The 25399-nt window shown below is 37.1% G+C and overlaps 1 protein-coding gene across 5 annotated transcripts in view; it reads right to left on the bottom strand.

The window, feature by feature from the left end:
• Window positions 1–5000: 5000 nt before the first annotated feature.
• Window positions 5001–25399, bottom strand: part of CHD9 (chromodomain helicase DNA binding protein 9) — an 80692-nt gene continuing 60293 nt past the window's right edge. For 2 of the 5 annotated variants that reach the window (XM_054389710.1, XM_054389713.1), the window contains exons 19-38: window positions 23942–24052; window positions 23151–23347; window positions 22188–22387; window positions 21587–21746; window positions 20604–20693; window positions 19640–19743; window positions 19406–19523; window positions 18741–18798; window positions 18395–18437; window positions 18018–18237; window positions 17693–17895; window positions 16545–17450; window positions 14191–14354; window positions 12533–12805; window positions 11515–11683; window positions 10403–10542; window positions 9680–9901; window positions 8922–9050; window positions 6850–6954; window positions 5001–5867 (exon numbers count right to left, since the gene is read on the bottom strand). In XM_054389710.1, the coding sequence (XP_054245685.1) occupies window positions 5004–5867; window positions 6850–6954; window positions 8922–9050; window positions 9680–9901; window positions 10403–10542; window positions 11515–11683; window positions 12533–12805; window positions 14191–14354; window positions 16545–17450; window positions 17693–17895; window positions 18018–18237; window positions 18395–18437; window positions 18741–18798; window positions 19406–19523; window positions 19640–19743; window positions 20604–20693; window positions 21587–21746; window positions 22188–22387; window positions 23151–23347; window positions 23942–24052 (4476 nt within the window). In that variant the 3' untranslated portion in view covers window positions 5001–5003. The remainder of the gene's footprint in view (window positions 5868–6849; window positions 6955–8921; window positions 9051–9679; window positions 9902–10402; window positions 10543–11514; window positions 11684–12532; window positions 12806–14190; window positions 14355–16544; window positions 17451–17692; window positions 17896–18017; window positions 18238–18394; window positions 18438–18740; window positions 18799–19405; window positions 19524–19639; window positions 19744–20603; window positions 20694–21586; window positions 21747–22187; window positions 22388–23150; window positions 23348–23941; window positions 24053–25399) is intronic. The other 3 variants (XM_054389711.1, XM_054389712.1, XM_054389714.1) reach the window with 3 other exon arrangements.

Raw genomic sequence — 25399 nt, 5'->3', positions numbered from 1 at the left:
TCATCGGATAAAGGCCCTAGAGAGCAGAAGAGGAGACTCCCAAAAATACACCTTGCCTTAAGGGAAGGTCCAGTCCTGCAGCAGGAATACATGAAGAGATCAGTAAAACAGACTATATGAAGAGATTTATTGACAATGCCTGTTTACTTTTCTACTACTAGCACTTCAAAGCCAACAAGGAAAGCTTCAGCAGGAGAAAACATGTCAAAAAAACCAAAAGACTTGGCTAACCTGTTTTCCAGGACAGGAGCTTGAATTAATTTTCCCAGCACCAAGAGCACCTGATGGCAACAGAAAGCCTGAGCTGCTTCTAGAAGGTGCAGATGACAGCAAGATCCACAGCCCCTGTGAGCGTGCCAGGACAACTTGAGGTCTTGCCCATTTCACTGTAACATAAAAAAATCATGGTTAGGTTCTATCCAATATCAGTCTGTCTTTTTTTTTTTGTTTTGTTTTGTTTTGTTTTTTTTTAAAGGAGCTGTGAACTTTGCAGTGAGGCTGCAACTGTTTTGAGGTAAGCAGGGCATTGATGGGATACTCTCTGCCACCCAGAAGCCTTACATAAAACAGTAGCGCTTTTCTGTTTAGCTAGATTGACAGTATTTGTTGAACAGAGCAATTCCTGATTACAGTATTTTACTTTCTATTAGAATCTATTCCTTCAAAATTCTTTGGATAAAAAAAAAAAATAGTAACAGTCTCCTCAGTATTAAAAGATTCATAGATTGACAGAATGGTCCCTGGCTCTTTTTAAGTAAGGAAATGCTGTAATTTGATTAATGCTAAGTAGTTTGGGGTTTTAAAATATAATCTGAATGTTAGCTAGCCTAACTATAAAGTATTCCAAACTGAAGCTAAAATTTAAATTATGAAAGTCCAGGTGTTTTGGGAAGATACGTACCTGTATCACTTGTCCATTTCAAGACTTCAGTCCAGCGTATCTTAATATTCCTTAATTCTTTTGTATTTCTCAGTGAACAGTGTTCCTAAAATGCTGAATTAAAAACTGAAATATAATGAACAAAAGGTTATTTATAATTTCTGACAGGCTAGAACTTTTGGCAGTAACGAATGATGTAATTTACTGGCACCACTTGAGTTATAATGCATTTCAACATCCCTCCTCTGTGTATAATGTTAGTATTTTCTAACAGCTCTCACATGTACTTAATTATTAAAAGCTAAAAAAGGTTTTACATAGTAGTTTCCCTCAAGGAAATGTTAGCTGAAACTTGCCTTGGTCATCAGGGTACATTTAACCAGCAGAAGTCCTTGTAGCATCTTTAAGAGAAAAAAATAATTAAAAATTACTAGTTTAAAACAAAGTGATCGAGATTTTCTTACTGTTTAGTTATGGAAAGCTATTATCTTTATTTTCTTTTCCTCTAAATGCAGCAAAGAAAAGAACTTCCCTCTCTGTAGAACATTAGGGCTATTTAGATAAGCCAGGAGAGTTATTTTGTAAACTCCCATAGCAATACCGGTATAATTAAGTCTCCTCTGCAGGCACCAGCAGAGCACAGATGTAAATCTGCAGTGCTGGTCAACTACTCTGATAGAGCGTGCTTACGTTGAAGATAACTACAGGTTTATCTGGATCAGAAATTCTTTATACAACTGTTAGTAACTTTCACATCACAAATAATTCCATATAATTCCATATAATGCTATGCTGCAGATCCCTTTGTATGGACACCAGGCATGCTTTCTTCATCTCGATGCAGTTGAAACATTAAGAAGCAAACATCTGTTTTGATGGCACATCAGTCCTGCCTTGGAGAAATGGATAGGTGAATGAAACATTACTAAGTAACATGGCAGAAATAATTGTCTCCGAGCAAACTAGAAAAAATAGGGGAAGTAAATTGCCACAGGACATCTTGTTTTTGTCTCACATAATAATCATATCCAGATACTGTTTAAAAAAAGGCTCAAAGGAGTGCAAGAAACACCAATACTATGTCTAGATCATCTGATCCTCAGAAATAGTTTTACTGAAAATAATAGTTATATTTTAATTCACAGACTAACAAGGATGGGATTGTAAAATTTTAAGACAATTTTTCCCCTTTTCCAAAATCTCTAATGGTTTTCTAACAGACCTGCTAAGAACAAATTTTAAAAATATTAGGGATTCTGTAGGACTTCCAAGGACAAAAAAATGGAGGAGGAGAACATGAGAACAGAATATATATGTGCATTTCTAGTGCTCATGTCTTCATTTAAGGAAGAGCCTCAGAAAAGATGATCATGATCTGCAGCCAACATTCAGAACGGCAGAAATAGGGACACCATATTGAGAATAATTTTCATTTTAGAGCTTAACAAGTGAAACCTAACTTTTGCTGCTGCATGATAAACTTTTAATCCTTGCACAGATGGCATTGTTTTCACATATTGAGGCCGACATCATGGGTAGTCAAAGAATATGTTTAATAAAAAATAATTAAACTTCCATTTGCTCTATAGAACATCATAGAAAGTAATTCAATAAATTACAAATGACTTTTTAAGACGCTTGTTCAACTACAGAAAGCAAATTCAGACTACACAGAACACAACTGGCAAATATTGCAAATGTCCAAAAAAAACCTGGACTAAGACTTGCATCATGAAGCCTGAAACAAGGGATAGAAATACAAGGCAATAACAGCTAAGGTTCTTTTAGTAACTACCAACAAACACTTTATCATCACCTTGGATATCCTTTTAACTTCAGTATTAGTGTAATTCTACTGATGTTTCCTTATAACCCTTAACTTTATACAACCTTATTTGCATATAGTTTATAGCTGATAGTGGGACATTTTTTCCCCTTCTGGTTCAAACTGATTAAAAATAAACTCAATATATTATGTTCAAGTCTACACCAGCCTTCATTACTTGAAACTGTAATTGCCTTACATAGAAAGAATCACTAGAATGGTAACCAAACTCACTTGACCATAATTAGGAAAATACTTTATTTCATAAATCTGATATAAATTAGGTTTTAGCCACAAGATTTAGGATTTGTTTTGTGGGGTAAGGGTGGGAAGTGATGGTATTGTTGACATACTCCATCAGCAAACTAAGTCGTTAACTGTTTGTAAAACTTTGGCTATTTCATAGATGCATCCTAGTTAAATAAAAGTGCTATATTACAAAGGGCAAAATATTAAATACGGATTTTTCTTTTTCATGATGAAGAATTGCTACCCCCTTCTCTTGGCAGTTTTAAATTTTTACTATTGCTAAGACACTGCATGAAGGGCCAAAAATCAGAGTACTACTTGGGAAAATACGTAACCAGCACAATCCAAATGGTACTTGTGTAATTACATGTAATACTGCTTCTAATCATGGGGCTAGTTATTTTGCACATAGAAACTTAGATTTCATTGGTAAAGGTCTTGATATAAAACAACACAGTTGTTTTACTGTACAAGCAAGCAACAGAACTATATCAAAATATACAGTTTTTGTTTCTTTATTTTTAAATTTATCCCTTTGTAAAGCTTTTTCAATGACTTCTACCAGTACCTGTATCTATTTTCTCTTAACACTTGCCTATTCTTGGACTGCAAATGATGTAACCAAGGTCAGTTGAAATCTCAGACAGTTCACAACTTCTGTAAATGTCAATCTGGGCCTCGACTGTGTCAGAGTAATAGCAGCTTAAGAAGAAGGAGGAATCATATCACACATCAAATATTAGACAGATTTTATATAGTAAGGGGTTCTAAGGATTTGGACTTTTAAACAGATGCCTTATGCCCTGTTACTGTGGTTTCTAGAATAATTTGTCTTCCTTACTATTCAAAGTGCTTTTTCTTTAGTGGGTAACTCAGCATAATTAATATGAAGTGATATCCCAATAATGATTTGGAGTAATATTTAATATTTAGTCAGATTTAAATCTGCAGAGAAGTTTAAACTCAAAAGGAGTTCAAAACTATCTAGACTTTATTCACCATTATTAACTGGTAACTCCAGGAGGTTTTATGACATAAAACACAAATAGAAATCTACACGAACAAAGCAAACAAACAAATTTTACATGAAGTATGCAGTGTTGAAAGGTCTTTTCAGTGGCACTTTCTGACAGTTTGCCTCTTCTGAGTCTTGGGGAAACTACTCCTCATTTTGGGACTTTTAATTCTGCAGAGGGAACCCAAAACTTCGCAAGATGTAAACTAAATAGGTCTACATGGTGCCAAGTAGCATGAGACATGACAGTTTTGGCTTTGATTTCCCCTTACTGCTGTCAAAGGGAACAGCTGTAAAAAGAGGAAAAAAAACCCAAAACCCCAAAACCAACAGTCATATCTCAAATAACTCAGATTTTAACATGATATACAGGATGTCTTTAGAAAACAAAACAAAACCTGAAAACAAGTAATAGAAACCAATGTAAACTTCCTAAACTAACTCAGCTGAGGTAACAGGTAGCCAGTTTAATTGGCTGATTGGGAAAAATTTATCTTTTTAAACACACTTGTACCTGAATTGGAAACAGCAGTGCATCACAACACTAGAGCATTTTCATGTAATTAAAGCAATGGATGGTGATGTAGATTCTACAGCTTTCATGACATTCATTAGCTGCCCAAATTATTGCTGAGTTTTGATCTGTAAATTATAAGTGTCAAGGAGGCTGTAAAACTATATTCAAATTAAATCAATAATATGCATAAAGTATTCTGTGTTCACTGCAAATATATTAAATATACAGCTCTTATTTGAGCATTATTTTCATAAAATTAACCCCCCCAACAAAATTATAATGCCTTTTGTTGCAATTTTACACCATTGTGTATTTGATAGTACATACAAGTTCAGAAACTTATGAACTTCAAGAAATATTACATGCAAAATGTCTCTGAAAGCAGTTTGCACTTCTAAACAAATACTGAAATGTTCGGTCAGTAAATCATTGATGCACTCAACACTAGGTTATTTACAACAAAATAATTAAAGAATAAATTCAAAATCAGTTTATAATTTAAGTGCAGAGTCTGGGGTCAGTCTTCATCACTAGAATCTGAATCCTCAGATGAAGACGATGTACTATCAGATCCAGATGAAGCATCTGCTTTCTCTGAACCCTCATCTGTGCTGTTTTCATTGTGAGAGCTTGGCTCTGTTCCCCCTTTGTCTTCCTGATCTCTAACCCTAGAAATTTCCTCCTTTTCTTCTGTGGGCTTAGCTGAGCCTGTGTCATTGTTTTCACTGTTCTGTACATCAAAAATATTAGACTGAGACAAAGCTGGGATATGAAGATTAAGGCCTGGAGTGAGAAGCATCCCTGGGTAAAGTATGTTGGACAAAAGTAATGGGTTAAGAGAGAGAGGATTGGCAGCTACAGCAGCAGAGGATGTTGAAGGAGAACTTGAAACAGAGTTTTCACCACCAGTATCCGTATTTTGGTCTTCTGTCCTTTCTTTCTTTGCATCTGCCTCCTTGGAATCACTTCCCTTTTTTTCCTCTGAAATAGATTCTGTAGACTTTGTCAGAAGTCCTCCCATGCCCAGCAAGTTTGGTAATCCAGCCATCCCTGACAGCAGCATGGGGAACATGGCAGCCATGTTCTTAGCTTCTCCTCCAGTAGTTAGGCCAGCTGGCATTCCCATTAACCCTGCTGTTACATGCAGCGACTGCAGGTTTTGCAGGTTTTGTTGCAAGGCCTGAAGACTCGGCAGATCCACTCCTGGCAGCAGGCCGTTAGCTAGCAGAGGGTTAACTGACACGCTGGCAGCCGTGGCTGCTGCTGCAGCCGCTGTTGCCTTGGCAATCTCACTTTTGGGGCGCCTTCCTCTCCGGCTTACTTCCTCCCGCACAACAGGTCCAGTGAGAATACGGTCAAACATACCCTCTGGAAGAAATCCCTGCAAGAGACATGTTAGTGACTTTTAGCATGTTGAGAGCTTAGAGATGGAAAAAAGTAAAAGCAAACAAAAGACCTCAGTGCACAGTAACACTGTCAAAGGTTATTCTGGTATGCTAGCACAGTAGTTGGATCTCTAGACAGCTCAATGGGAATTTGTGGTGACTCTGCTATCACAACTCAAATGTCTAAAGGCCTGTTTCCACAGTGAGGGCTACACAGGTCTCTTCTCAGACCATCTGCTACCTCATCCTTAAAGGTCTGTTTGCAGATCAAGCTAAAATACAGTTAATATCAGGAGCAAGGAATATAAGATCTGAGCCAGCATTGCTTTGCAATATTACCACATTCCAGTCATTTCACAATTAAATTAAAAAAGTCAGTTACTCAACTTGAAGCTAGATGTCTGATTGCATGCAGACCCATGATCTCCCAGCCCCTTCGTTCTGGCTAGTGTCCATTTAATGTCCTCCTATTTCACTTCATCCATAAACTTAACAGTCAAGACTCAAGTTAAATTTAAATAAAATTCAGAGCACTGTTTTTTAGGGCTTGCACAATTGTTACTTCAATTCTGTAAGCCTTCCTGCCTAACTATGAATCAAGAACTGCAACAGCCATTATTATTCTCTTTGAGATGCACTTCAAAATCTTTAAAATTCCACTTACAAAATGGTAAATTTTAAGATCAACCACTACTCACCTCCTTATTTAAATAGTCTGCTCTTCCCCAGCAAACATCTCTAATTTAAACTAGCCTAATACAATTCGAGAAGCTCAGAACTCATGCTTTGTTTTTGTCTGTCCTGTGGATAACTGAATGTAATTCAGTTGACTGAATTCTGAAAGTAATTCTGCTATTATTTATACCTTTATTGACTGCAGTCTAATCCTGTTTTGGCATGTCCTTTTTCCCCCCATTTGCTTTATTTGTTTTTAGGATACATTTCACACCACAATTATCTTATTCTGCAAATACTCACAGACTGTTTTACGACTTCTCCCCATTCAGGAGCCACTCCATACTCTGGATTTTCTTTCAAGAACCTGCACAAGTCCTTCAAAGGGGGAGCAAATGCACCCCCCACCTGAGAAACAGAAGATAGAAGTCAGAAGATACTTCTCATTCATTAAGAAGGTGGCAACATTCACATCTGACACTGTTTCATTTTCGCCTTTTATACATAACAATACAAATGAAGTCTCATTTCAAATGATCAGCGAGTACAATATAGGTTTTAAGTGATTCCTGGCAGTGTATGTGAAGCACTCTTGCTTTGTTCTACATCTACTGAACTCAAGATCATCTATTAAATTCATACTCTGCAACTTCCAAGTTTGACATTCCTACAGACGTTGAACGTCAGAGTTGATTTGAATATGCCATGAATAGAAGACCAACCACATAACCAGAGAACAACAGTGGTCCAAATACTACCAAGAAGGTTGCAGCCACAATCCTGTTAAACTTCACCTTTATCCACTGAGTCACTCCTACTCTATCATCTCAGCCAAGTTCTAAAAACTCTGTTAAGAGGCTCTGCTTCTCTCGTGAAATTATTGCTTTTACAGTTTTTCACACAATAAAGGCTGCTAAGATTGCTTAGCATGTCCTGATAAAATCATATAAGCAGATAAGCACTTTCAAATTAATCAGAAGTATTAGTTGTATATAAAATGAAGGAAAAAAAAAAGGAATTGTAATAAATGCCAACTTAAAACATTTTCTAGTCTGCTTCTGGTCCCCTCACACTCTGCGACTAAATGTATAACTGAACTACAAAACAAAATGATTTTCATGATGTAGAGAAGTTTGGGACAGATCATAAATGGGTAAACCAAGGTTAATAAAGTAGCAGCATCAACTACAGTGTGAGAATTTGTTAGAGAAAAAAATAACCATCATGAAAACACAGACTTCTACACAAAGCACAAACCAAATCCCTCACTTCTTGATCATCACCTTTTAAGAGATTCCTCAGGGCATGGCTTATTGTAGGGCAGCCAAAGGTCTGTTTTTTTTTAAGAGACTTGTAACCACACAGGTTCCTCCACTGTCTCAATGCACTGAAGAGATTAAAGACTCTCAAATTCTGCCTCATAGTCCTCTACAAATGCACAAAGCTTCTGACCTTAATCCAGCAGCATAAAAAAGAATTCCTGCTTGCCTTGCAACTGCTCTCTAACAAACAGAAAACCCAGCAGCATCACAAGAGAAAATGCTCCATGTATTGTCACAATACCCTGAAGGGCTCCCACCGGACTGCTGCTCTGGTACTACAATGACATTCAAAGGCACCATCGCACACATCTGTCCAAATCTCTTCAGTAAACAACAGTACTGTTCTGCATGCTTTTTCCTCAATATTGCCTTTTAGCTTTCCCCAAAGGCTATACACCTTTCCCAAACTTTGATCACTTGTCCAAAAACTGTTAACAAAGCACCTGGTCTCCCATCTTCCACTGCCAGGATTTTATACAAGAATTTCTCTTCTACTTTTGTTCTCCTGTCACACAACTGTTAAACCTGGCAGTGCAATTCACAACAGACATATAGTGGTGAACCACAAAGGTCAACTGTCAGAGATAAATGAAAAAAGGAAAAAAATCCAGTACACAGGATTTAAGCCATTCTAATGGACAAGTGTCTATGCAGGATGCACTACCCAATATAATTTCAATCATGTCAAGTAGTAATGAAAAGGTGTACACAAAATTTAGAACTTGTGACAATGTGATTGCTTTAATCAGAACAGTAGATACTTCAGTAGCCACACCTCTGTATTAGTCAATGGCACAAATACTGCAATACACTGATTGTTCAATTCTATCCAGACTTCATCACAGGGTAAGTTTATAGCCAAAGCATACACATTTTCATAGCTGAAAAACGTAGAAGATTGTTAATGACTTTCTTGTTCTGTACCAAAACTTTAAACCAAAACCCTTTCCTTTGCTCACAGTATTTTAGCAAATGTAATTAGTATACAGAACTCCTCCTTTCAGGGAACTTTTCATTTGGGGAACATCAGAATGGCAAGAGTATTATGAATACCTTTCTTGCATTTCTTCTATTTATGAGTTGGACACGCTCTTCACCAGTCAAGCTATTAACATCCAGTTTATTAGGGTTTCGACAACGGTGTCTTTTTTGTTTGGGTCTCCCATCATGCAGCTGCATCCTCTGTTATGAAGGAATTTAAAAGCTGATTATCTTCCTCATATAACTGGTTTACAAATTATAAGGCATCTGTGCATTCTCTGAATCAGGCATTCATCTGAAGTCATCCTTGATTTCAGACGCATTTTAGTAACAATACTAATTTACTCATCACAATCATGTAATCAACCTAGCAAACAGCTCTCTCTGATACTTCTGCCATTGTTTTAATCATATTTCAGTTTCAAAAATGCTTTAACTGTCAGGAATGTTGCTCCTCTTCTGTATTATAACAGCTTTAAGGAGAAATAAGGTTGTTTCATCTTCTTGCACATGACTTAAACGTTCAATTAAAGTCAAACCTTTTCAGCTCCATCCTCCAAATCACGGTAATACGAGTTTTCTTATCTTGGGTATTTTTTATTTTTATTTTAGGTGAAATTAGACCAAAATCAAGTGCCTTTTTTAAGTATTGCATTTCTTAGCAATCACATTTGTGAGAAAAAAGGACCTTACGTATAAAGAAATGGACATTTTCCTTTTCCTAAACAAAATAGAAAAAGGAATAATTCCATGTAACACAGAACACAAATCTAAATACATTTTATGAGAAATATTTTACTATCTAAAGCAGAGTTGAAAGGAATACTTACAGGAATACAAGCTCCTGAATCTTCAACATACCCAGGATGTTCTTTAAGCCACCTTTCTAAATCTTTTCTTTTAGGAGCATCATCACCTGCAAGCCTTGTTCCATCTTTTAGGTTAATAACAGGAACTGGACTCTCTGCATCTAGCACACCTTGGGACTGTGTGTAAGCGAGTGCTGGGTTTATTCCTGCAGCAGCTTGACAGGAGTTAATACCTGGATTAACCTGAAGAAATTCAAAACATTTGACTAAGCTCTCCATAGGAAAAAAAAAAAAGCCATCAAAATAATTTTGTGTATGATACAGTGAAGGCCACAGATCATTATGTACACAGTCAAGGGCTCAGTGAGATTACTCATGCCACAGATGACTGCCCTTAAGTCACTGTACAATCAGGTCCTGTAACAGATGTTACAGGAAAGGATGTCAGTGTTGCTAGGGCAAATATCAAAATTTTAATGCTACACTGTTAACTACAGTTCAAAGCTAGAATTACACTTGCTTTTAAAAATAGTTATAAATATTATGTACATCTAGTATTCAGCAAAATTGTACCAGTTCTCCTAAACTGTCAATGAACAGTTTTATTAAAAAAAAAAAGCCAAATCCACACTTTTGAGTAATGGAAGATTTTTGGTTTATGTTGACAGCTCATTTTTATGCTCATTTAAAGGATTACCAATAATTTGGACCTTATTTTTGGATGCAAAAATCAAGTTTACTTACATGATTAGGTTGTTTGTTTCTGTTTATAAAGAGGACATCAACTCCCTCCACATTCTTCCTTCTTCCTCTTCTCTTTTTGACTACAGGCTGACTGTCAACTATGACTCCATTGGCACTGGCTGTTAAGTGACTGGAAGTACCTAATGCATAATTCAGTAAAATTAGTGTCAGATGCTTGAGCTGTTTTTAACTAAAAACATGTCTGAACAAAAAGAAAGGAAATAAAGCTACTTGAAATAGTACAAGTGCATGTAATTTCTACATGTAACATCTAACAATAATTGCCTATTGTTTTACAACTGTTTAAAACACACTGAAATCAGGCAGGGAAAAAACACTATACTACCAGAATCTTCTATTACTGCTCCCTATCCCTGCCAAATGAATATGTACAGGGCATTGCACACACAGAGGCAGGTGTCCCTATATAAATGTTTCCATCTAGACCTTTGTGGTATCTTGCTAAAGAACAGGTAAGTACAAAATGCAAGTGAAGGGCAATATTATTGTAAAAGGCAGCATTCTCACCCGCATGTATATGCCATGTCAATGAACTGCAGTCAGTGAATCAGAAGCTGGCCTAAATCAAGTACCCAATTCTAATAATTTCCATATTCTGCTTTGAATTTTAACTGCTTTCTTTGGGGTCTTTTTTTTTTTGTCAGTGTACACCTACTCTTATTTTTTGTGAAAAGAAGCTGTAAGCTTTTGGCTACAAACCAAAAGTTGGTTCATTCTATGAGGAGTGCAAACCGATGCAGGCATAAATCTGATGATCTTTACTCACAAACTACCCTCAGTAAGTTCTGAGTTAAATTAATCACTGTCAGTGTAGAGTGATGTGCTTATAATTATTAATATTTTCTTGTGAGGGTGTTTATGATGTATAACGGCATCTTCCTGATAAATGAGCATTACAGTAGCTGACATTCTGACAGTATACATGTGGTGCAACCTCATGCCTGAACTTAAGTGTTCAGTTTCCCTAACATACTGGAAAGCATTTCTCCAGACTGCAGTTTAGAATATGTAACATGGCAAATCTCTCTCTCCACTGCTCATAGATGGGGCTCCACAGAAAAACCCAGAAGATGACATTTAATTTTAGGTACCTGATTTGGGAAGTGATTTTGGGAAATTAACAAGGCTGGTTTCTGAAGCATTCTGGAGTTCACGTAGCCGAGCCAGGTATTGCTGCTGTCCCAATACACCTTCCTCGCTTTCAAATGGCCTTTTCTGAGACAGCCCCTGCTTCTGAAAAGTCAATTTCAAACCACCTTCCTGTTAAATAAATGCCAGGGTTAGAAGAGTCTCTTCTGCAGCAGAAAGGACTACTTCATAATCAGGGCTTTTACATACAGTTACTGCAGAAGAGTTGAGGAAAAATGAAAACATTGTATTAGACCTTAAAGCGAGTCCTGCTTCTCCTCCACATAAACCACAAATGTGAATAGAAATTTTGTGGAACTGCTTCTATGAATTTTAAAGTATCTGCTCTCTTGGGTGAAAAATCCAGACACAACACAGCTATCTACCTCCCTAAACCAGTCCTCAAGAAATAGCAAACCCAATGACAAGTGGAAAATTTCATACATTTTTATGTATACAAACAGGTCTCGAACTACAGTAAGAAAAACATTTGAAAAGAAAGTATTTGTAAGAAAAAGGTTTCTGCATCAAAACTGGGAATTCTACCTATAATCCTCTAAAAGAGCACAAAACCATGAAGTGCTTGCTGGAGAGGACATGCTGAAATCATTCTTTAAAAAGCCAAACAACAGAAGTACCTTTTTTTTTTTTTTTTTACTACCCAGGTTTCTTAGAGCACAAAACAGGCCACCTGAGGAAGCACCAGAATGACATTTCAATTCAGCAAGAGAAATAACCATGATTCCTTCCAGTGGTTAATGCAAATTAAAACCAAAACAAACCAAACAAAAACCCTTCCCCCCAAAAAAAAAAACCCAAAAACCCAAACCCCAAACACTGAATGCCCAGAAGCAGCAGACCCAAATACCCACAAACAAGTGTGTGAAGGAAGTGAGAGTGAGAGCAGGCAGCCACTTGCAGGTAAAGCATGCCGCACACCGCAATCGCAATCAGGTCCTAGGGCAATAAAAATAAACATACGTCATTGATTTTCACTGTAAACTCCTTTTCTCGTACATGCTTCTTCACCTTTGACATCTGTGGTGACTGGTCATATTCTTCTTTAACACCTGCAAGAGGGGGTGTTGGTGCACTGGGCTCACTGTAATCTGCAGCAGCACCCGGGCTATCCAGAAGCTTGGTTGTGTAGAAAGATGCCACTGTGTTGCTGTCATAGTTCCTTCTTGCTGAAGGCCATTTTCCTTTCAACACTGTTTGACAAATACTGTCAAGTCGATTAATCATAACTCGATCCTAAAAACAAGAGAAAACATTTTTATCAGAGTAATGCTTACCAACACTGGATTATCTTCTAATTCCAGAAAGAAGAGAAGTGAACACATTTTTAATCACTGAACTTGGTCTTAACAGATTTCCAAGTTCCTGGATTTGTACCAATATTCTTGTAAAAGTTGGAGAAAATCACCTCTGGACTTAATTTCACCACCTGCAGAACAAATATGCAGTCTCCCTTATCCATAGTGGATTTAGAGCTTGCAAATGCTTGAAACCCATCTCACTGATTTTTAGAAGAAATATGATAACTACTAAGGTAGTACTCAGGTCTGGCTTGGATTTCTTGGTAGCAGGGTCTGAAGCTGGGAGTAGCATCATAACATATCTGGCAAACAGCATTTAGAAAACTAAATCTACAGACTTCTTATATTTCAGCTTCTGTAAGCATATTATTCCTCATTACATTCCTTAGACACCTAATACAGATGTGACTTCACACATCTGCATAATACATGGATCTTGAGTCTCAATAAACTCAACCAAGTAGATGCAGACTCAAGAAACTACCAGGTTTTCTGTTAATTTCATAGTGCAATTATTTGTCAAATACATGAACACTAGAACTACCTGCTTTGTAAGCCAACGTTGTTTGTGAAGGTCAGGATCATCCCCTACAATTTAAGTCTGATTTTGTACATTCTGTCATTTTCCCCCATCTGCCAAGCACCCATGACATGAAAGTTATGCTCCCCTTCTCAAAATGAAGATTAAAAAAATAGTAGGAAGTAGTAGTTACATTTAAGCGCATCTTCCAGGAGCAAGCATAACAAGAAGCAAAAGCTCCTGAAGTTCGGGTCCTACATTTATTTTCCCTGTTTCATCACCCTTTTGGTTTCCTTTTTCTTCATTACAAGATTGTGATCTGGCTCTGAATTTTTATGCTGATTTGCAACTCATGCCTGTTCCACAAAAGAGATTTTGAAACTGCTTGTTTCAGGTTTTGTTGTTTGTTTTGGGGTGGGGTTGTGTGTTTGTTTAAATTAAAATGCCAGTGTCTTTTTTTGCATACTATATGCCTAGCAACAGAGTAAACATGTTAAAACGTTGCTCCACTACATTTTTTTTTACATTCTTTTGGACTACTCCACACAATTCCTCTCAAACTTAAAATCCTCCAAATACCTGATAAATTATCTCATCCTCGAAATACGCTTCCTTTCAAGTTGCTTCCTATGTGAACATTCTGTCTTCTACAGACACAACTCTGTAATTTATCATGAACAGAAGTCTGTTTTTCCCCAAGATGTCCCCACAATTTCAGTGCTATGGTTTTCAGATATTTGAGTACAATGTCACAGCCCACCTTTCCCTACTCTGTTTTCAAAACAGTAGAATAAACTTACCTTTGGCCAATAGGATGCAGCCAGCATGTATCCACCTTGCAGGAGATAACTGGAATTTGGTGTCCCATTGTTCATCTGGAAACTGTCTTGTGTCTCATCTTGTGTAGTACTCAGAGAAGCTACACTCTCTTCATCATATGCTTTTATAAGTGGCGTTCCTTCTGCTAAATAAAATGACCAATGTCATTTGCGATTGTAAAGAAGTTAAACGCTCGTTTTAAGAGGTTCAGGTGAACAAAACAGAGAATAATGCTCAGAGAAAGTCCAAACATAAGGCTAAATTCAATATTTCATCTATTAGGGTTATCAGGATGTCTGCTGATCTTCTAAGCATGTAAATTCCAGGTGCATTCTTGTCAATATCTCAAGAGCTTAACATGTCAAACATAGCTATTTGAAAACAGACGTGCTTCAGAGTTGTCTGACAAACAGTGCTCACTTATTGTATCATATTTCCTTTGTAAGCCAACATGCACCAAAATACAGGATTAAATTGAAATGAAAGGTGCCTAATACCAGAACATAGCAAAGCTATTGTGATACTAGTTTGAAGAAGAACAGCCTCACTTCATTTACTGGATGCAATGCTGCATGTTTCATGTGTTGAGCTCAACTTCCCTCCCAACTTCCTTATACTTTCCTCTTTATTATTTTACTTTTGCCTCCATCCAAAGTAAGCTCTACTATGACATGGGTGCTGCCTGAAAAGGTAAACATTACAGCAGCTGGAATAAGAGTATTGAGAGAAAATTCTGCAGAGCTTGCATTTGTATTGAGTCACCTTATAAAACTCAGCTCTCTCTGAAAAAGCCTTTCAAATATAAGAAATATGCCAAAGGTCCATGACCATTGTACAATACACGGAAAAAAGACTGGGCTAAAAATTGAAATGCAGATGAAGTTAAGAGAATTTTCCAGCCTTCACCAGTCTCTTCAACATCAACTTACAGCAAAATAGGCACAAGAAGAAAGGCTGAATGATTTACAAGATCTGCTATTTGAGGATGGCACAGTTACTTGCCTAAACAGACTGAGCTGGCAGAAAGCAAGCCTAATATTTGGACTTGTAGCACATGTTATGGTATCCTCCAACTAAATTTAAATATTTATGTCATATAAGCATGCCTTTCTCTCACTGTTTTTATGTTTACAGACAACTGTTTCCTCTGAAAAGGTCCTTTCATTGCTACAGGCAAGAGCATCTTAACCATTTTGTTAAAGCAGCTTTTCACTTGGCCAGGAATCATTCTTTTCCCTAGTAAACTATGATCCCTATGGCTTTCATTTTTCCTTTCACAGAATCACAGAATGTCAGGGTTTAGAAGGGACCTCCAGAGATCAAGTTCAACCCCACTGTTAAAGCAAGATCACCTAGGGCAGGCTGCATTTGAACTCATTTAGGTGGGTTTTGAGTCTCCAGAGAAGGAGACTCCACAGCCTCTCTGGGCAGCCTGTTGCAGTGCTCCATCACCCTCACCATAAAGAAGTGTCTCCTTGACACAGACAAAAAAAAGCCTATTCATTTATGCCATAATCCCACTGCTTAAAGTCACCCTCTTCATTATTCTGTTACCATTTGCTATCAGATAGAATGTGAAAAGATTTCCATACTGAGTTTTAATGGAGCACACGAGTAGAGGACATTTCATAGTATAAAAAAAAAAAAGGAATACCAATAATGAATGATTGGTTTAGTAAAAATTTTGTATCACTAATCAGAGGTTTTTCCTTCCACTTTGAAGCTTTCATAGCTGTTTCTGTTCTTTGGTCCCACGCTCCGTAACCAACTCAGCCTTCTCTAAGCAGGTTCATCTTTTAGGTGTTTGAAAACTTGCAGACAAATACACTGCTTAGCTACCTCCAACTTACAAGAAAAAGCAGCTTACAATACTCTTCCAGTTTATACTGGATAAAAGGAAGCTTGCAGACTTCATGAGAGCACAATGAGGAAGCTACAAATACAGGTGAGCACGACTGGAAAATACAAACAGGGGAAACCAAAGGAATCTCTATATTTAGGAAGAAAAAGAAACAGTAGTAGCATATACACTCACAAAATGTGCTCCCACAAAACATCAGCCATTCAACGCTCCTTCCAGACACGCATCACATACACAGTAAGAGCTAGCTTAGGGAATCAGTCAACAAATCCCAAGTACCTCATCCAAGGCACTGATATGAAGCAAAGAAAACGCTGTATCCATGAAATTCTTCTGATTCATACAAACATATGTGCTTGATTCTTCAAGTTTTCTTTTGTGAGGGGCAACACCCTTTTCTGGCATTTTTCCATTACGGATAAACTTATTTAAGATTTACAGAGTTATACTGCAGAAATAAGACTACACACATACCACGTTTCTGTGCCTCCTCTTCATCACTATCACTCTCTTCAGACGACGATGATGATGATGACGATGAGGAGGAGGAAGACGAGGATGAGGATGAAGATGCTGAAGAACAAGATGAAGATGATGAAGAACTAGAGCCTGATCGAGAGCGGGAACAAGACGAGGAAGACGAAGAGGATGAAGAAGATGACCTGGAAGAACAGGATGATCTATCTGAGTCAGAGTCTGAGTCAGAGCTAGAGTCAGATCCTCTTTTACTGACTCTCTGTTTTTTTGAAGCTGGGTTTGCAGTTAGAGGCTCTGTCCTTGCCGCCACCATGCGCCTGTCTGTTTCAGTCTTCGCACTAGGTTTGTGATCTGTATTTTGCATTGGGCCATTTTTTGGGCTCAGAGGTTCAGATTTCATTATTGTCTGTGCCTCCTCTGTAGACATAGACTCCTCCTCAGAAGACTGAGGGTCCTCTTTCAGATGTTCATTTTTAGCTTTTGTGTCCTCAAATGCATTCACTTTAGCATCTGATAATCTTGATTGAGGTGTAAGAGGAGAAGCAGATAATGCCATCTGGTACTGATGCAAGAGTGGAGTAGAAGTCCTTGAGAGTGCCACTTTGTTTTGATTATAATTCCTCTGGGCAGACATAAATGAGAGTTCAGGATCACGAAGAATATGATAATCTGTCCTGCTAACTCCATGTTTAGCAGCTCCAATAAGTAAATCCCTGTCATGAGTCCCACACTCCCACCAAACAGGCAAGTCCGGGTTTGGCTGGCACAGCTTTAGTCGATCGAAGAGCTGCGAGTGTCTCAGAGCCTGTTCTCGTACTTTCCTTAAGAGCTCAATGCGATACAGAGTCCGAGAAGCACGCTCCTCTGTTATAGGCTGGATAAAAATGTTTGGGTCTACGAGTTCTGTATTAAAACAAAACAAAGATGAGAATCTGCAAAAAAAAAAATCCTCCACTACAAATCAACACTAGAAGCAGATGGTTTTAATCAGTTAATGTATGTCTCTGCATTATAAGCTTTCCATTTTACATTTGGCACGTTTCTTTACCTTCCTCTTCCCCACTTTAGTTTGGAACACACTAACTTTTTCAAGAAAAGCACTGGCAACAGAAATTAAAGGTAAAAGTAAAAATACATGCACTCACCTTCTTTTGAGGGGAGACGACAGACTCTCCGGCACATTGACATAAATGCATACAAGTATTTCTCTAAGCTCTCATCCGTTTTCTTATGCAGCCTAGCCATTGCTCTAAATTTGGTCCAATCAAATCGTCCCCTTTCAGGATCAAACACCACTCCAAATGTGGACACAACTCTGTAGAAGTCAGCTTCTTCCCTTCTTGTCCATCTTGGAAAAAAAAAAAAAAAAAAGGAAATTCTCTTCACTATTTCACATAGCAAATTACTATTATTTCTTCAGTATTTTTTATATAAGAATGTATTAAAAATGTATTCCCATGGTGAACATACCTTTGCTGTCTTTCAATCTTAGCAGCCATCTTGGGATTTAGAGCAGCTTCTTCATATGGAGGCTGCATCATGTTGGTTTGTATTGGGAACGCTGGCTGGATCTGCTGGGCCTGCCTATTTTTACTTGTCCGCTGATAAGCAGTTATGAGGCGACGAAGGCGTGTTGTTAAGGCAGACTGAGTGGGCCAGTAGATTTTGTCTCCTTCCATCGTTTGTCCATCTGCATGAAAACAAAGTCACAGGTAAAATAAAGACATTAAACACTGCTGGTGCCTGTGGTGTGACACTAAGCAATGTCAATACATTTTAGCTAAGAGTAAGGAAAACAATTAAAAAGTAGATCAAACTAGCTCTGATCTGAATTTTTATATATTTACCTCCATCTGCTATTACTAGATCACCTGGGGATGAAGCATCATCCTGTAGAAAAGCATAAAAGAAGCAAAATTTAAAACGTAGTCTTCTCCAGAGATTTAGGATAAACTTACACCTTGCAGACAATGTATGAAATGAACAAAGAATGAGTAACAAACATTTTGGATGTTGGCTAACAAAGCAGACAACATCATTCCCTCCCATTCCCCCCTGCCACACAGCTGCAGAAATACACAGTATAGGTTCTAGCAGTTTAGAGAAACAGGAAAATGTAATCACGTGTTGAACAAAAAGGTGAAAATATTGCATTCTAAGTGTGTTTATAGGAGCTGTAAGTGCCAACTATACCTCTATGTCATCTTTAAACATTGCTGGTGCTGGTTTATATTCTGGATCTTCCACATCCCTGTTAAAATTTCAACATAAAAGAATTCATCTTAGGAATATTTTAACAAAGGAAAACTCACTTCAATTTAGTTACATATACTATATTTAATTTCATATTTGAAACGAGGTGAACATTTCATGGCAGCTTTGGCTTGAATCCTGTCACCCCCAATTCAGAAGTGTTCTTTATGACCTCAGCTGCTTATCTTGCTAATGAAGCAATGCATAAAAGCAGTTCTTCAGCAGTTACCAGTCATACTCAAAATGATCTAGTGGGGTCACTGGTTAGCTACAGAAAACTAATACATCAAACTGACTTGACCAGAAATCAAGTTAAATAGGTCTATGGTACTCTGCCTCTGAAGGCTTTTATAATTCAGTGTCTAAGCAGTATTCCAATACAGCAAAGCAAGGTACAGGCCCTGTTTAGATCTGTTGCTGCACTTGCCTTAACTGTGAAATCCCAAACTTCAATCATTCCCTTACATTAATTAACTCTTGAAGACTTCCTAATTCATCAAACCAATATAGAACCAGATAAAATGAGACTGAGTTTAACATATAAACTCAGTCTCATTCGCTTTGAGGCCCTAAAACATTCATGCCCACTTCAAAAGTGCTCATACCCGTCCATATAATCATTTGCTCTCTGTTCAGCAGCAACTGCTTTGTCATCTGGCTTGCCAACCCTTTCCAAGAAGCACAGCGCTGGGTCTGCTCTGATAGTGTTGTATTTTTCATAACCTACAAAGAAAAAAAAAATTATGCATAAATGCAACATTCAGAGTAATAAAAAAAATGCATGTAGAGCGTTTATATTGCAGGGCAGAAATACAGAAATAGTTGTCCATATTACTCACCATGTTTAAAAACCCCAATTAGAAGGGACTTATCTGCATCCACATCCCACCACTCAGCAGGAACTTCAGAGTGATCTGGCTCAGGGACCCAAACATCAATTTCACTGAGGAGAATCATCAACACCAATATTAGTAACACTAAGAGGAAAACAAATTATTTCCTCTGTGCACATTTGTGAGATTTTTAAACTCTCTTCAAACACACAGAACATTCCATATCCAAACTAATTCAAAAATTACTTAGAGAGCTGTCAAGAGTCTTAGGATTGAAATGTTTAACTTTTTTATACACTTCATTATTTAATAGCAAGTAACAGCTAAAGCAAATGGTTACACTGCTAAGTATCCTGTATCTGTCAAAGACCAGTAACAGGGAAAGAATAAGAAAGCAGATCCAGCACACCATATTCTTCCTCTCTCAAGTAAACTCTGCCAACTCCTAGCAGTTTGTGCTTGCAAAACTTAGCAAACCAAGGGTCATCTGCTTTTGTGTTTCACAGCACAAGATGGACCCTTCTTCCACAAACGTTTAAGCCAGTTTTCTCATTAATTTAAAACTTGCTATTCTCTGCAAGCTCTTGCAGTAGTGACTGCAAAAATTTCCACTTGGCAGTACTTCCATTAAAATAAAAATTAATGGAATAAGCAGCATATACCCAAAATGGTGCATAAAAAAAGTAGGGAAACCCCAGTAATTAGAATGTGAAGTACTGAATTCTATCTTTCACTCACATTTTCAATCTATTTTACTTTACTACTAGACTCAAACACATGAAACATGACTTCTTCATACCAAGTCAACAAAGTGTTTAGCAAACAGAGTAAATACAAACATTCTTCTACCAGCCTAAAGGTAAAAATATTCAGTTTTAACATTTCTTACTTAGGTCAAAGAAGTTTCCTCAATTTTTATTTGATAGTTTACATTTAAAATAAACAAGCAAGAAAGCTCTTTATAGTTCACCTGGCATCAATTCCATTAAAAACCTTTTGGAATTCATTCCCAATGACTTCTTGTTTTAAGTAATACAGCATTCTTACTCGAAGCAAGACCCTAAAGAAAGAGAAGAAATACAAATGTTAGTGCTCTAAGACCTTTCAAGTATTTGTGGGTGGGTTTGCTCTGTCTTCTGTAGTATCACAAAGCTTTCAAGTAATTTTCCTAAAATGTACTTCCTTCAGTTGTAAGAAGAGGAAACCTCCAATTCAGGTCACCTAACGCTTTTTACTACTATCACTTTTACAAGTCATTTCGTTGCAAAAATTCTTTCAAACCCTAGACATCAGAGCCAGCAGAACACTTCTCACTTGCTTCCTAAAACACTGCTAGGAGCAAATTACTATTTCCCTTTTCCTGCCTAGGAGAGAATTGAGTTGGCTGACAAAAAACATCCTTCACATCACCTTTTCATTCCTTTTCACTAACAATTTGGTGCATGACACGAAACCCTTCTCCATGCTTTATCTCAATTCTTGACAACAGCTGTAGGAAAGAAAGGTTTTAAGCCGACTATGACAAGTTTTACTACAGAAAAATGGTTTATCCAAAACAATGCCGTTTAAGGCTATGAACGAGCTTTCGACAAACTAGTACTGCCAGATAATCAGCTAAGATTTAGGGGTAACAATTCCTTTTTTAAGCACTCCCAAAAACCCTTTAGTCCTTTGGCTGCTACAAGGCTCCCTGAAACTGCTAACAAGATCTCTCTTTCTCTGTACAGACACATACAGTTTCTTTAAAAATTAGAGAATTATTTTAAATGTAAAGCACTTGATTTGCCTCCCATATTCTGCAACCTATGTATTCCAATCAAGCTAACACCCCTAAAACTTGTTCATTTAGAGTGCCACCAGTATTTTATTTTAAAGTCTTGTCAGACAACAAGGAATTAGAAGAACAAACCTTTACATAAACACTGAAAAACTCACACTTGGGATACTGCTTACTTGTTGCAATGGTGTTTTATGTGCTTTTTGTATCCTTCATCTTGCAGCAGATGTTCTGGATTGTATTTTCGAAGCCATTCTGCTTTGTGTATATCAAAGGTGCTAGCCTGGGTCTTCACTTTTTTCCCTTTTCTTCCTCTAGGCACAGGGGCTGATAAGCCTACATAATTGAACATATAACATAGTAACAGCAACAGGTTGATATAGATCCCCATGATACTTGTGGTTCCTATAACCTATACCAGTACTGTAACCCTCAGTGCAGAATTAATACTAACATCACAGCCTCTGGATGTAAGTCTCTTTCATCTCCTAGAGCATCTCTAGAGTACTTTCACCAGTGCAAGACACAGCAGAAGATGGAGAAAGAAAGGAGAATACACGGTCACTTGCTTACGAACTGAAATGAAAACTTACACAGAGTATGCCAATTCATTTGGGTAAGCTGCAAATACAAAACATAGCAGAAAACAACATTTCTCCCAAATTCCATTTATGTCAGTAGGACACATTCAGAGAGAATTTTTCTCCTGTTTTTATTCCAGTATCCCAAGCACACATATATGAAGCTACTCAACTGCAGAAACAGTTAAGTCCTTACCAAGGTGATTCTGTAACTCTCGTGTTTGCCCATCTTCTGTTGGGGTAATGAGATCCCATATAAAACTCTTTATTTTCTCATCTCCTCTGTAGTGAACAAGACAATAGGCTAACAGAGCTCGGCAAATGATCTCCACATCTTGTTCATTCAGCTGCCTCTTGAAGCGACCATGTGACAAAATCTCTCTCCATCGACCCCACCTAGTCCAAAGTGAAACAAATGTCAGCACTTAAAGTAGCCTGCTGACCTGTTACAAAAGCAAGTTTCTCTATAAAACATTTGGCTTTCCAGTTTTTATCTGCAACTTAAGTTACGGAGTAGAAAGATGCAAGTAACACTTGCAATGAAACTCCATCTGTTTAAAAGAGTTTTAAACCAAACCTGCCTGTTTACATAAAAACATGGATAATTGTTCTAAGGCTTCTAAGATGGGAAACTGATGGGAACTCACACTGATAAATAAAGAGTCATTTATCTTACATGATGGGTGAGAGAAGATCTAAGATTTTATTTCCTAACCAACATAACTGATTTAAGTATACTTAAAATAACTAGTTAGATTTTTCAGTTCTTATTTGTACCTCATGAAAGTGCAAGATCTTTTGGAATTGTGAACACCAGCCTCACCTATCAAGCCTTTCTTTCAGATATGTATTTTTACAGAGTTCTGAGCCTGCCTGCAGCTCTTACTGTAATGCCTTCTAGAGAGTACTGTAGTGCCCATTTTAAATATCACAATCTCATTTGAATAAAGGTTTTCACCTCCCTTACAGGTTTCTTCCATTACTGTCAGATTTATACAGGGCACATAATCAATTCACATAAATTCAGATTCTAAATAAATTCTACATATACAGAGCAGGTGATGGCCCATATAGCTAAGTTATTCCATAAATGCTATTTAATACATGGCAAACCAGTATTTTGCTGTATTTCCTAGAAAAAGAAGAATGTGTACAATACCCATAGACCAGCAAGTTTTTTTCCACCCGAAAGCACTCTGTCCTTCCATATCCGTTGGAACGGTCACAGGGCCTGCGGAGTTTTGGTTTCTCATCGCCCTCACTCTCCACTTCAGACAACTCAGCCAGCTCATCTTTCGTAGCACTAAAGGGCCGTGTTTGTTTCCTAATTCTTGGAGTATCAATAACCAGGCTGTTCTGCAAAATTTCAAACAAACCTTATCAGAGAAACAGCCGATGTTTTTCCTGAGTACATGGCTTCAGTCTAGAAATAACCATTTTTATCTCATGCCAATAAGAGCAGTTTTGTAAAGACATCACAGTAAACACCCATAAAAGCAAGTAAAACATTTTGTGACATTTAAGGCAACAAAACCCAGGTTTCATACTATGATGCTAATATATTAGTTATAAATAACACTGTGTCAACTGAGCAGAACACACAGACTACACGAAGTCTGCGTGTAAAGAAAGGCACTGAAGACTCTTTAGAATTGACTGTATGAGAAAGTGTTCAGGTAGAGAACATAACTTCCAGTATTACAAAATTACACACTTTAAAGAGCATCCAGGCCTTTGAGAAAAACCCAAGACGCCCAAATGGGGACAATAGGAAGATAAAGTGATCAACAGACTTACTACCCATACAAAAACTAACCTGCACCCAAAAAAACCCCAAACAACCCAAAATCTCATTTGTTGAAATATTAACCAAAAAAGCACCAGAAATCCTACAGCTGCTATTTCAGAATTCAACAGCAAGAATACGCATTAAAAAAGATAAGTACTTACTCTACCACTGATAGCATCTATATCTATTTCTGCTTTTTTGGCCCATTTTTGCCAGAAGTTGGGATCATCTAGTGAAATATCAGTCCTGTTTCCAGATGCAACAAAACTAGCCTGTATAAATAAAACAAAATCTTACCAATATCATACATTAAAAGATGGCAGAGTTTTAATGCCTCAGTGCTGTGAAGACCTTATTTCATGAAATACCTCCCAAGCAGCTGTTAAGACTTGAGAAGTCTCTTACAGTAAAAAAAAGCAGCAACTCAACAGTTCTCCTCTTTTCCCTTAGTTTTTTTTTTTTTTTTACTTCAGATCCATAATGTATCAGAAAAAAAAAAAAATCTAATGAACTTTTATGCACCATCAGGAGAGAAGAACATTAAGCAGCAAGATTCTTCTGCTCTTAAGTTTGAATCTAAATTACTTGAATAGAAGAACATAGAATCTTCTGAAGAGGCTTATCAGCATTTAGGGATTTCATCTCATGCAAAAGTACTCGCTTGAGGGAAATTTCAAAGGACTGTTTAAATGACCAAAAATCAAAGCTTGAGAGCATGGAATAATCTGAATTTCAGAAGGCGTTTAAAGAACACTGATACACTGCTTTGGGGAAAAGAGGAGATTCAAAATATGTATGTCTAATTGTTCTGATAAAGACTGTGATGATGTTGATTTTATTCAGAAGTCCATTTCTTACTTAAGCTACCAGCAGCAAGATATAAGAGACCTTAAGCAGATGTATAAATAAAACTGATTAGTGTATTTTTATTATATTTAAAATATTTATATTACAAGTCTTTTTATTTGCATTTTTCCAATTGTCACAACTGCATTTGTGAAGAACCCTCATTCCAAGCTCAGTTATACTGCTTGATAATGATTAAATTACTGATGTAATTTTTAAATTGAATTCGTATTTGTTAAGATTCATATTTGCACATGCCTTGGAAATGAAGGAGTCCAAATTTACCTTTAGTTCTGTTCATCAGTTTTACAGTGTAGGTTTTTAAACACTACAGCGTTACTTTTTTTTTTTCCCGCTTGCCCAATGTGTCAGCTTGATTTTATTCTAGACTACTACTCCTAAGACCTCACATTCTCCACCCACCACCTACTATTTTAGAAGCTTTATTTTGATTTTCAAATTCTTAACAAAAAACGTTTTAAAGTCTATGCCACATGCAGGCATTTTAAAATAAGTCTGATAAATTTTAATCTTATTAATTATTGCCTTTTTATACATTTTCCCTTACTCTTAATATATCTGAATAAAAATGGATCTATAAACAAAACTGGTTTAATATATACTTAATATTCTGCAGTCCACTTTATCTCACAAAAGTCCTAGCCTTGTCAAAAGCAGCAGACACTTATTACTCATTTTTGCTCAAGCTTGCTCTCCTGAATCTGGCATTTACACAATCTGCACAGATATGATTTTTGCTATGTGCACATATT

This window comes from Indicator indicator, chromosome 19 (genome assembly GCF_027791375.1).
Source record: "Indicator indicator isolate 239-I01 chromosome 19, UM_Iind_1.1, whole genome shotgun sequence".
Taxonomy (NCBI): Eukaryota; Metazoa; Chordata; class Aves; order Piciformes; family Indicatoridae; genus Indicator; species Indicator indicator.
Note: the sequence above shows the minus strand (reverse complement) of the source record. Positions and strands in the feature narration are given on the sequence as shown.